The sequence below is a fragment of the Oryctolagus cuniculus genome, chromosome 1, assembly GCF_964237555.1.
Source record: "Oryctolagus cuniculus chromosome 1, mOryCun1.1, whole genome shotgun sequence".
NCBI lineage: Eukaryota > Metazoa > Chordata > Mammalia > Lagomorpha > Leporidae > Oryctolagus > Oryctolagus cuniculus.
The window spans coordinates 98383129-98396866 of record NC_091432.1 but is presented as its reverse complement, the minus strand read 5'-3'; the positions used below and the strand labels follow the sequence as shown (position 1 = coordinate 98396866).

At 38.3% G+C, this 13738-nt stretch overlaps 1 protein-coding gene across 1 annotated transcript in view; it reads left to right on the top strand.

Annotated features, from left to right (window-relative positions):
* GUCY1A2 (guanylate cyclase 1 soluble subunit alpha 2) overlaps positions 1-13738 on the top strand; it is a 354340-nt gene that overhangs the window by 312153 nt on the left and 28449 nt on the right. Inside the window, exon 7 of the mRNA XM_051820049.2 lies at positions 10118-10272. Coding sequence (XP_051676009.1) covers positions 10118-10272 — 155 coding nt within the window. The remainder of the gene's footprint in view (positions 1-10117; positions 10273-13738) is intronic.

The following is a 13738-nucleotide window of genomic DNA, read 5'->3' as shown; positions in this document are numbered from 1 at the left end:
GCAGTTATGACACCTGCATCCCCTATCAGAATGCCTGTGTTTGGGGCCTAGATCTGTCCCAGAATTCAGTCTTCTGCTAATGCACTCCCTGGGAGGCAGCAAGCATTTGTGTCCTTGACCACTGTGTCAAGGATTGAGTTCCAGGTTTCTGACCTTGGACTGTCCAGCCCCTGCACTGTGGGCATTTGGCAAGGGAACTGGTAGTTGAAAGCTCCCTCTTTCTTTCTCTTTTCTGCCTCTCAAATAAAAAAAGGGGAGGGCAATCTCTTGACATTTATTCTGATATGCAGAAAGGAATTAAGTGTTGATAGGAATAGGAAGAACTATATTCTTAGATACCTTGGATATCTTCTTCATCTTTGAATTCTTTATTATAATAATCAAACCATGTTTAAAGTATAGCACTGTTTTGTTAAATAATTTATCAACTTCATATCTCTAGCACACAATATTTTTTCAACTGCTAAATTACATGCAAGTTATTTCTAAATACATGCATATTTATGCTAAATTGCTTTAAATAAATTTATTACTTTGAAACATTTTTAGGACTTTTTTTCTGTACAGAAGTAAACTTCAGTTTCAGTTTGCATGCCTTAGTAATAATGCTCCAATAAGTTGGGTGAAGTTTAAATTCCTTGTTAGGTATTTAAATAATACAAGGGTACTTTAAAAAGTTCACTAAATTGAAATTAAACAATGAGTTTAGTTTGATGCGAAACAATTTTGAAATCCATGCATGTGGGGGTAGGTCTTGAAATGTTCGTGGAAATGCATATTATGGAAAAAAAAACTATGCACAGATTTCAAATTTTTTACAAAAATAGGATATTTTAATTCCATTTTCCATAAAATCTTTAAAGTACCTTTGTATACACATTAAACTGTGCCTTCTGAGAAGGTACTGGTAAAGTAAGCCATAGTGCTATATTCCCATAGCCATTTCTGATACATCATTCAATGTGGTAAGCTAAATGATTTCAGATATGCCCTCCTAACCATGCTTCCCCACTAAAAAGCATAAACAAGGTTACAGACCTACATTCTTCCCCAAATTCAAAGTACTAACTATTTAAAATTTCAAAATGCTTTATTTCATGAAAGTCACAATACATAGCAATTCTTATTCTATGTCTGAAATTATATGTTACCATTGCAGTGATGAGAGCAATTATTTGGTCAAATACTTTGTGTAAAATAAAATTTATCTATGATAAATTCTTTTGTGATATTCTCCTGTGATGTTAAAAATAAACACAGTAAGATAATTTGCCCCAAGTGTTATTTGTCCAAGCATATTACTTGAATGTGACATTCTGACACCATCAAGCTAGAGGCTAAATCCCCTGATAAAAGGAAATATGCCATTTAGCCAGAGATTATATCTCCCTGTTTTCTTGCTCATCTGGGAAGAAGCAGAAATTATGAAAGCTAAATGGTGTATTTGAGTTAATTTTATTCTTCCTAAGAATCTGAGCTTTTGAAATTAGAACTTAAAACATTCATTGACTGTTTGGCAAGAAATATTGGCTGTTACTTAAAGAACAAGGCAAAATGTGAAAACAAATTTTGCCCATCCCACTTTATTGGTGAAAGGAGCATTTTATAATAAAACTTTATAATACGTGTTAACAAATACTGGTAAAAAGATTAAATACTTGTTCTCTTGCTTAGCAGTGTAATGATATTAAGCTCCTTCCTACCAAAACAGTTAAAGAATTTTCAAAAGCTTAAAATTTTAATCACATGAATTTAAGAACATACTTATGTGAGAATGTGAATAAACTGCAAATAGGCTTTTCTGTTAGAAGATTGTTTTTTATAATGCAGACCTTCTATTTTAATTTGGACCTTTTTCTTGTTCAAATAGGACTGTTTCAACACAAATTGGTATTTATTCATTAACTTTCTAGCTCATAATGTGAATCATGGTTTGACTTGAGTATTCCAGAATTTGATAAATTGCACATGGGTATATATTGACACCATGAGCAATGTAAGGTGCAAAGGGTATTCACACATTTTGAATCTCTTGAGCTTATAGTTTATCATTTAATTCTGCTAACAGCCCCCAAAGAGATGATGATGATGATCCTAGGAATAAAAACCCTACAGAAGCTAGTTAACCTCCCTGGATTTACAAAGCTAGTGTAGTATATCATTTAAGAGTCTTCATTTGTAAGTGACAGGATAAATATGCTGGTATAAACAATCAAAGGAACGCATTCACTCCAGTAACAGAAATTGAGAAGTAGGACTAGCCTTACAAGAGGCTAGATAGAGCTTACAAAATTGATGTTATCATGAATTGGCTTCTCATTTGTTCTCTTTGGTTTGCCCTCCCAGCAACACTGGCTTCATCCTCAAGATTTATAGTCCCCCTGCCCTCCAATCATGGTGTCAAAATGGCTCTAGCTGTTCACCTGCACACTATATCCTGTTCACAAACATATACCACATCACCCAAGAGGAAGAGAGTCTCTTTTTATAGCTCTCATATAATTCAGGAGAATCATTAATTACATCGGATTACTTGTCCTTTCTTAAATTAGTTGCTAACTCCGGGGGACTATCTTACTGTGGTGAGATGGCAGGGTCCAGGTTCTTGTTTTTGACACAGAAAATTCAAGGACAAGGCCGGCGCCACGGCTCACTAGGCTAATCCTCCGCCTTGCGGTGCCAGCACACCGGGTTCTAGTCCCGGTCGGGGTGCCGGATTCTGTCCCGGTTGCCCCTCTTCCAGGCCAGCTCTTTGCTGTGGCCAGGGAGTGCAGTGGAGGATGGCCCAAGTGCTTGGGCCCTGCACCCCATGGGAGATCAGGAGAAGCACCTGGCTCCTGCCTTCGGATCAGCGCGGTGCGCCGGCTGCAGCGCGCTGGCAGTGGCGGCCACTGGAGGGTGAACCAATGGCAAAGGAAGACCTTTCTCTCTGTCTCTCTCTCTCACTGTCCACTCTGCCTGTCAAAAAAAAAAAAAAAAAAAAAAAAGAAAGAAAGAAAATTAAGAAAATTCAAGGACAAGATATTGGTAGTCAGCAGAGAAGCAAGATTTATTTGCCTACAAAGGGAAAGTACACACTAAGGAAGTGGGGGACACTCAAGAGAGAGCAACAAGCACCAGTTGTAGTGCAGGATGTTAAGCCATAGCTAGCGACTTTGACATCCCACACAGGAGGGCTTGTTCCAGTCCTGACTGCTTTATTGCTAATCCAGCTTCCTAGTAATGCACTTGAGGAGACAGCAGATGATGTCCAGGTGCTTTGCTCCCTGCCACCCATAAGACAGATCCAGATGGAATATTCCGTTTCCTGGCCCCATCCTGGCCCAGTCCTGGCTGTTTTGCAGCCAATTGAGTTAACCAGAGGATGGAAGATCAGTCTGTCTCTCCCTCCCTTCCCTGCCCCCTTCTCTTTTCCTCTCTGTTGCTCTGCCTGTTATATATCAGAGAGACAGAGAGACAGAGAGACAGAGAGACAGAGAGAGAGAGAGACTCAACAGCATTTGGGTCTATTCCTTCATGCGATCTGTAGTCACAGGGCGTTGGATCTGGGGCAGTGTAGAATTGAATAATCATAAGGGATCTGGGGGCGGGTTTCAGTACCACCCATTTCCTTATCCTTTTTTTTTGGAAATCTTACCACTGCCATGGCACTGTGTGCATGGTGGCAGCAGGTGTGTCAACTATGGTAGCTTTATTATAATGACCTTATGATGAATTAAAGGTCAATAATGGGACACAGCCAGCAGCCATGTTCGTTATTTTTGGCTGACATCAGTTCTAAAGTTGCTAAACCACAGAAGCCACATTCTTTGCTGCCTGGAAGAGGGAATAGTGTGGATCATGCACAGCTAAGGCAACAGAGAGAGGCTCACTACCTCCCTACCTCTTTGATCACATTACCACTTGGGGCCTACTCTTGGCCTTTAAGGTGGAATCAGTCCCACAAAACCCACAGGGCGGAGAATTGAAGAAAACAGACTGCTTACAAACCATCACAATGCTGTTGGAAGGAGAGTGTCTATGACCATGAAGTAGATAGCAGAGCCAGGTTTGAACATAGTGTCTGCATCCTTTTAATTGCACAACAGACCTATCAAGACATAATTTCTATCTTCTGTCCACAACTGGCATTATACAATGCACAATCTGGGCTTCCACAAGAAAGGAATTATCCAACCCCCAAATTTCAATAGTGTCAAAATTGAGAAAACTTGTCCTATATGATTTGTTGGGCATTTTCCCTCAGTCTTATATCCTGCCTTCTTCCCCACCCCCAGCAAAATTCATTTTTCCCAGCTTCTTTCAGTTTCTTTAGTGTACCAAGGCTTTTTAGACTTTAGGATGTGTGCATCTTATTTTCACTCCCCTGCATGTGTTCTTTCCCCCTGCCTGCACTACAGGAGCTGTGCTCCTCTTCCCATCCTCAAAAGCATCCTCCTTCAGCACTGAGCTCAAGGGGCACCTTGCCAGGGAGAATTCACTGGCTCACCATCCCTCATCAGCACCTGCCCCTGTTGCCCTCTTTTATTTAACTTTGTGGCATCTGCCATAATTTCAATCAACTATTCTTTTCCATCAAATGAAAACTCCAGAGCAACAAATTAAAACTATTTTTTGTTGTTGTTGTTTTTGTCCCTTCTATCCTGAGCACTGAGTACAGTCTGTGATTGACTTGGATGGTATTTTAGATGAGGCCATAAAAATGAGTAAAATTTCAGATAGGAATGCATTGGGAGCTTTTGAGTATGGTGAGTAGATTGATCAGTTGGAAAGGAATTAATATGGAAAAAACAGGAACAATAAGATGGTGAAGGGATAGGAGGCTTCTGATGTTGGATTAAATTAATGATAACATTTCTTATGTTTCTGTTGGAAAGAATGCCAGCTCTTTGGTGTAGACAGGGTAAGCAAACTGTATTAAGGAGATTTTTCAAAATTGTCTGACTTCGTCTGATTGGCCTTTTAACAGCAGTTTGAGACATCTGGACACTTTTAAGATTGTACTGAACTTGGAGATAGGTGACCTCAGGTCACCTGGTCCTAACTCTAATTTGCCTTTTCTGTTCTGTTCTTCTTGACTTCAATTTGTTTGCAAAATGAGGGACTAATGGCTCTGTGCTGCCCTCCTAACCCTAACATTCCTTCCTGCTGAACTAGAGAGAGTTTTGGCTAGCTTGGGTGGAGCTAGATAAGCCTATTTTTAAAAGTTGTAGGAGAAATATTTTCTTAAAAAATACAGTTGTTTGTGAGCCCTGGTTAATAAATACTAAGTGGAATATTGTGAGAATAACAACTTTTTGACAGTTGTGGACTTTGTAATGTCCCATTGTTTTGCATAAATTTATACATGGAAGACATAGGAAATTGGGTAATAAGTATTCTAATCTCAGAATTAATATCCTGGAGTTATTGTATGTTTCAATTAATCCCTTATATAAGCATTGTTTCTTTTTTATAATCTTTCTCTTAAGAGTGAAGTCTGGTGTGTTTTGTTTAAGCTTTGATCTGATGAAAACACTTGCATTTTTGTTTATAGATTGCTGTAGGTCTGATACCACACAGTTTCTTCATCTTGACACTGCTGGTATTTTGGGTTGGAAAGGTCTCTCTTGGTTGGTGGGAAATCATCTTGGGACTCTGTAATTCTCTCAAATGAGTAGACATTGTAGCAGCTCCCCTCCCAGTTATGAAGACCAAAAACGTCTGTAGATATCCTCAGAAGTTCATCGAAGGTCCCAAAATGCTCCTTTGGAGAACCATTGTTTTGTAAAAGTAATCTTCCGTAGCCTCTGCTTGGTTAGCCTATTTAAATAAAATTAAATTTTGCCTAAATGAATCTAAAACCCTGATTGAAGTTATATGTATCTGTATTTTGGCTAACTGCAAGATGTTCTTTACACATTCTGAATGAAGCAATCAGCTGACTTCCTTATATAGGCAAAATTCTTGAGAAATCTTAATAAATTGTCAGAAGAAATATAAAAAAAGAATAAAATAGCACCGGATGACTCAGTTTACAGATTTCCAGTAGTATTGTCTTCACTTTCCAGACTAAATAATTCTGAATCCTTGTCCATTATGGGGCAGTGACAGTGACAGTAGATCTGTGCTATTTTTGTAGTAGTTAATACTCTTGTACATGTTTATGTACCCTCTAAGAAATAGATTTTCTGCCAGCACCTAACAATATCAGGTTTATATCATCAGGATTTTTCAGGTTATAATCATTCTCATCTGAATATTTTAATTAAAAAAAGCCTCAGACCTTTGGAAAGGAGGCAGAGAAAGAAATATATAAGCCTTCTATAGTTGATGTGGGATTTGAAGTCTTTTCTGAAACAGAAAGCACAAAATAAAGAGGCTATGAAATGCCTCAGTGTGGTCATCCTTCATGCCGTCCTGCTTAAAAAGACCATGTCTGTGATCACAAGTGCAAACTGATCGTCTTAGCATGAAAGGTCTGGGCGCATGCTTATATCATACAAGGTAAGTGTTGATGGGCCTTCTGAAAGTAAGCCAAAACCGATATGGAGTACAGGGACTAGATTTATATACAATCTTTAAAAAATGACAAATCTGGATAAAGTATACAGAAGAACAGTTTCATGAGGTTAGACACTGCAATGGAAGATGATGATCCGGATGAGATAAGACCTGTGATTGGCCTAACTTACTTCCTTGGGAGACATCCAGGCTATGGTTCAGAGATGAGCAAACCAAGAGGCACCAATCCTCTTTAATGAGTGAAGTTCAGAGTCCATTCAGACCAAAAGACTGCACCAAAACCAGGCCAGCTATCTCCTCAGAGTCCTCCTCCTTTATCCTGCAGAGTAGTGATTAGGGTTTGGCTGGGGCGGGATGGACACTACCTAAACCCCTGAGGGGACACTCACAGGATTAGAGAGAAATGTACCTGCTACTCAAGCAGGACCTGGGGGATCCTGGGGGGGGAGGGTCTATTTCCTTAAGACAAAGTGGACAACTTTGTAAATGTCTTGCTTTGGGGAGAATGCACAGAAGATTCTTGCTTGAGTAATGGGATAATTAGCCCTTTATGAAACACTGCTCCAGACTTGACTAACAAATGTTAAAAGCAAGACTTGAAAGGAACAAACTGTTTTCAAGTAAGTTAACTACATCCTAGAACAAAGCTCAAAAATATTTCTGAGAATATATAAATATCCAGCACTCAACAAGGTCAAATTTGTGATATCTGCATCCAATCAAAAATTACTAGGTTTCAGGAAAAACTGAAAAAAAAAAGATTCATAACAAAGAGAACAATGAATCAATCAAAACTGATACATAACTGCAACATGTTGGAATTAGCAGACAATAGCTTTAAACTAGTTATTTTAACTGTATTTCATATGTTCAAGAACAGTTAAATTGATACTGGAACAATTCTTAGGAAGGTCTCAAAATGAACCTCTAATAAAGGCAAACTACAGTGTCTGAAATGATAAACATATTGGATATAATAATAGATTAGACACAGAAGAAGAAAAGATCATTAAGCTTGAAGATGGAGCTCAAAAATGTCCAGTACATGAGAGAGAGAAAGAGAGAAATTATTTTAAATGAAAAGATCATCAGTGAACTTTGGAAATAATTCAGGCATTCTAGTAAACACACAACTAGAGTATCTATGAGGGAGAGGTGGATGCAAAAGATATCTACAAGAATAACAGCTGAAAATTTTTACAAATTTGATGAAAACTAAGTCCACAGATTCAAGAGCTCAACAAACCCAAAGTACAAGTAATAGAAGGAAAATAACACTAAGGGAAATCATTATAAATTACTTAAAATTAGCGACTAAAAAAACCTTACAAGAAGCCAGAAAGTGATACATATGAAGGAATTCAGATAAGCAGGACAGCAGATCATTGGTAGGAAATAATGCAAAAGAGGAGCCAGTGGAGCTGTCTCTTTCAAGTACTGAAAGGACAAACAGTAACAAAAGCCGTCATCTTAGAATGCAAATATCTTGCAGAAACAAAATAAAGACTTTCAAACACAGACAATCTGAAAAAAATGCATTACCAGTGGACCTCCTTTATAAGAAATGTTTCCTTCAGCCAGAAGGAAAATGATACCAAATAAAAGATGGATCTACACGAAGACCTTAGATCATCTCAGGGAATGACTTCATGATCCTTACCTTGGACCTCTGCTGTTTATATTCCCAAATTTCATGAATGGGAACATGAGGGCGCTTCTATTACGTGCCAAGGCACGGAGAAGGAAGACGATGAAAAAGACCTGGTCCCTGGGTGACTGAGGGCATGGAGCTGCCTGTCAATATGGACTACTCACATGGAGACTGTTACTGAGAGACAAAGACAGTTCTATTCTTTTTAAGTGTCTATATTTGGGGATTTTACTGATACTGCAGATTGATATTTCCTTAATTAATATAAGCATTTTAAAGCTGTAAAATTGTGTCTTTCACATTAAGGTCTTAAATTTACTTGTATCTTTTTGCCATGTTGAAGACAGAGTTGATAAGGAAGATTGTAATGGAAAAGCCATCTTTATCTCAGTAGTGTGAAATGTTAGCTCTTTGGGATATCTAGCATCTGTTCCTTTAGTCTATTTCTCTGTATTATGATACCCACACACTAATTAGATGTCTTTATACTAATGCTTGATATCTGATAGGATAAATACTGTTTTCTTCCTTCTCAAATGCATCATGCCTCAACAATATTGACTTTCCAAATAGATTTTCGAGTCAGCTTTCAGAACACAGATGAAGATGTTATTAGGAGCTGCAGCTAGATCAGGTTAGGTTGGACCTGTTCCATTGTGGTTTGATAGCTTCAGGAGTCTCTAGTCCTAGGACACAGGTTGGTCTCATAGTGAATTTTTATCCTCACAGAGTGGCAAGAGGCACACAGTGAGAAGTGACAGCTTGCCTACCAGGTGGGACTCCTGGAGGCAGATCTCCTCCCTCGTTTTCAGCATAACCTCCATTTCTCTTTAGCTCCCTCTTGGTCTCTGTTAGCTGCAGTTTTTGTAGTCTAGGCCATGTCCACCTCACTTCATTACTCTGATCACGTGTAGGCTATATCACTGTGCATTGAAGGCTCCTTCAAGGCTTAGATGGGGCCAGTTATCAGATTCACATAGGGTAAATACATAGCCCTTAATTTACTCGTCAGCATTTTCAGTGTCTCTTGACTGATTCAAGGGTTGAATTCTAAGTCTGTATTAATAATAGGTTGGGGAATTGTGATTTAATCAACATCCAGTGCTTATTGTTGGATGCTAGGTTGTATGTTATGTGCTGAATATTCACTACTAAGGAAATAGATAGATACCCTTCTCACATGGGAAACTGACATTTAAGCAAAATAAGCAAATACTTAATTTAGAGTTACATTTAATGTTATGAAGGGGAAAGCAGAGTTTTATATGAGAGTAATCAGAGGAAGAAATTGGAAAATACATTTTCATGTAGTAGAGCAGAGTATATGAAAATGAAACCTGATTCAACCAGTAACAATCATGTTTATGAACAAACACCAATTTTTCAAATAAGTAATTCATTCACTCACTTATTTAACAGTATTCATGTTCATTAAGTACTATCATGGTCCAGATATTAGGCTTATAAAGATTTCTAAGACATAGGGGCTGGTGTTATGGAACAACAGATTAAGCCACAGCTTGCAACACAAGCATCCCATGTCAGGTTGCTGGATAGTGTTGTGCTGGTTCAAGTCCCAGCTGGTTGACTTCTAATCCAGTTTCCTGTTGATGTGCCTGGGAAGGCAACAGATGATGGCCCAAGTGCTTAGCACCCTACCACCCATGTAAATAGATCAGAATGTTGTTCCAGCTTCCTGGCTACTGCCTGGCCTAGCCCTGGCTGTTGTGGCCATTTGGGGAATAAATCAGTGGATGAAAGTTCTCTCTCTTTCTCCACCCCAACCCTGCAACCCAACACTGTCTTTTAAATAAAATAAATAAATAAATCTTTAAAACTGACCAACATTCAGTTTCTATCTTTGAGGAGCTCCTATTTAAATTACTTAATTAGCAATAACTTTAATTAAAATAATTGGATACGTAATGAAAATAAATGTTTTTGCCTTTTCACTTTTTTTAGATGAGGATAGGCATTCACTCCGGCTCTGTGCTGGCTGGAGTTGTTGGAGTGAGAATGCCAAGATATTGCCTGTTTGGAAATAACGTCACTCTGGCGAGCAAATTTGAGTCGGGAAGTCACCCTCGGCGCATCAACGTGAGCCCAACCACTTACCAGTAAGTGTTCTCTGTCTCCGGTCTTCGGCATTAACTTGAGCTGATGTCCTGTCATTCACTTGGTCCTGTCATTCACGGAGATTTAAAGTAAATCCACTCAATCTGAAAGATAGTAATTGTAGATATAGTTTTATTTGTGCCCTAAGATAGTCCATGGAAAACCTGTATTGACTGAGGCTTAAATACAGGTTTGTCATTCCCATTGTCTCGGTTTCATATATATATGTTTCATATATATATATATATATATATATATATATTCTATACAAAGTATTTCCTTGGGATTTTTCCTTCCTTTTCACTGTGACAAAAATGTTAATGAACTTGGTGTGTTTCAAAGTCAATCATTTAATATGTTAAATTTCTACATGTGTATCAATAGAATTATATTTTACATATTTCAGTTTGCATAAATGGTATTTTACTATATCACTCTTTCTGTAACTTTTTAAATATAACTTCCTATTTTTAAAATCTGTCCATGTTGAAACATATATCCTAATTCATCACTTTAGTTACTAATAATCTTCCAGTATGTGACTGTCATATTTTATTTGCGTATTCATCTCTTAATGAACACTTAGGTTAATTTTTTTACTTTTCATTTATTATAAAGTATGTTCTTAGGAATATTTACTTTGTTATTGCCTAGGTTAGGATACTTTACATTTCATTCAGCATAAATAGTGCACTTCCTATATGTTACTGCAATTAGAAGAATCATATATCTTTATCTTGAAATTCATTGCAGTCATAAGGAAAAAAAAGTCTTTAAGATCATGACCATGACTTTTATATAGTTGTCCTCATTTTTTTAGATAAAGCGTGTGAGTCATCTTGCTGCATGAACGCCCAGGGACCATTTCCTCTTAATCTAGAGCATTTTATTGCTACTTTTATTTCTTGACAAAAATAATTTTTCTTTTTTTTTTAACTTTTATTTAGTAAATATAAATTTCCAAAGTACAGTTTATGGATTACAATGGCTTTCCCCCACATAACTTCCCTCCCACTCACAACCCTCCCATCTCCCACTCCCTCTCCCCTTCCATTCACATCAAGATTCATTTTCAATTATCTTTATATACAGAAGATAAATTTAGTGTATATTAAGGAAAGATTTCATCAGTTTGCACCCACACAGAAACACAAAGTGAAAAAATACTGTTTCAGTACTAGTTATAGCATTACTTCACATTGGACAACACATTAAGGACAGATCCCACATGAGAAGTAAGTACACACTGACTCCTGTTGTTGACTTAACAATTGGACACTCTTGTTTATGGCATCAGTAATCTCCCTAGGCTCTAGTCATGAGTTGCCAAGGCTATGGAAGCCTTTTGAATTTGCCGACTTCAATCTTATTCCGACAGGGTCATAGTCAAAGTGGAAGTTCTCTCCTCCCTTCGGAGAAAGGTACCTCCTTCTTTGATGGCCCCATTCTCTCCACTGGGATCTCACTTGCAGAGATCTTTCATTTAGTTTTTTTTTTTTTTTTTTTTTTTTTTTCCCCCCAGAGTGTCTTGGCTTTCCATGCCTAAAATACTCTCATGGGCTCTTCAGCCATATCAGAATGCCTTAAGGGCTGATTCTGAGGCCAGAGAGATGTTTAGGAAAGCTGCCATTCTATGAATCTGCTGTGTATCCTGCTTCCCATGATGGATCGTTCTCTCACTTTTTGATTCTCTCAGTTATTATTAGCAGAAACTAGTCTTGTTTGTGTGATCCCTTTGACTCTTAGGCCTATCAGTGTGATCAATTATGAACTGAAATTGATCACTTGGACTAGTGAGATGGCATTGGTACATGCCACCTTGATGGGATTGTATTGGAATCCCCTGGCACATTTCGAACTCCACCATTTGGGGCAAGTCCGATTGAGCATGTCCCAAATTGTACATCTCCCCCCTCTCTTATTCCCACTCTTATATTTAACTGGGATCACTTTTCAGTTAAATTTCAACACCAAAGAATAATTGTGTGTTAATTACAGAGTTCAATCAATAGTATTCACTAGAACAAAAAAAATACTAAAAGGGATAAAGTATTAAATTGTACATCAACAATCAGGACAAGGGCTGATCAAGTCACTGTTTCTCATAGAGTCCATTTCACTTCAACAGGTTTCCCCTTTGGTGCTCAGTTAGTTGTCACCGATCAGGGAGAACATATGATATTTGTCCCTTTGGGACTGGCTTAATTCCAGATTCCTTCATTTTGTTGCAAATGACCGGATTTCACTGTTTTTGACTGCTGTATAGTATTCTATAGAGTACGTGTTCCATAATTTCTTTATCCAGTCTTCTGTTGATGGGCATTTGGGTTGGTTCCAGGTCTTAGCTATTGTGAATTGAGCTACAATAAACATTAATGTGCAGACAGCTTTTTTGTTTGCCAATTTAATTTCCTTTGGGTAAATTCCAAGTAGTGGGATGTCTGGGTTGAATGGTAGGGTTATATTCAGGTTTCTGAGGAATCTCCAAACTGACTTCCATAGTGGCTTAACCAGTTTGCATTCCCACCAATAGTGGGTTAGTGTCCCTTTTTCCCCACATCCTCGACAGCATCTGTCGTTGGTAGATTTCTGAATGTGAGCCATTCTAACTGGGGTGAGGTGAAACCTCATTGTGGTTTTGATTTGTATTTCCCTGATTGCTAGTGATCTTGAACATTTTTTCCTGTGTCTGTTGGCCATTTGGATTTCCTCTTTTGTAAAATGTCTATTGAGCTCCTTAGCCCATCTGTTAAGTGGGTTGTTTGTTTTGTTGTGGTGGAGTTTCTTGATTTCTTTGTAGATTCTGGTTATCAACCCTTTATCTGTTGCATAGTTTGCAAATATTTTTTCCCATTCTGTCGGTTGTCTCTTCACTCTCCTGACTGTTTCTTTTGCAGTACAGAAACTTCTCAATTTGATGCAATACCAATTGTTCATTTTGGCTTTGACTGCCTGTGCTTCCAGGGTCATTTCTAGGAAGTCTTTGCCAGTTCCTATATTTTGCAGGGTTTCTCCAATGCTCTCTAATCATTTGATGGTGTCGGGTCATGGATTTAAGTCTTTAATCCATGTTGAGTGGATTTTTGTGTAAGGTGTTAGTTTGGTAGAATGCATAGATTCCTATGCTAGGAATTAAGAGAATCCAATCTCACCTTGGTTGAGCTGTTGGATTGCCTAGATGATTTCTAATTCATTGTTCAGTTCTAAAATGCCATGATAGGGACTGGTGTTTTGGCGTAGTGAGTAAAGATGCTGCCTACAATGCCGCATCCCACTAGGGCACTGGTTTGAGTCCTGGCTGCTGCACTTTTCATCCACCTCCCTGCTAATGCACCTGGGAAAGCAGAAGATGGCCCAAATGCTTGGGCCCTTGTACCCATGTGGGAGACCCAGAGGAAGCTCCTGGCTGTGGCCTGGCCCAGCCCAGTGCTGGCCGTTGTGGCTATCTTGGGGTTTAACCAGTGGATG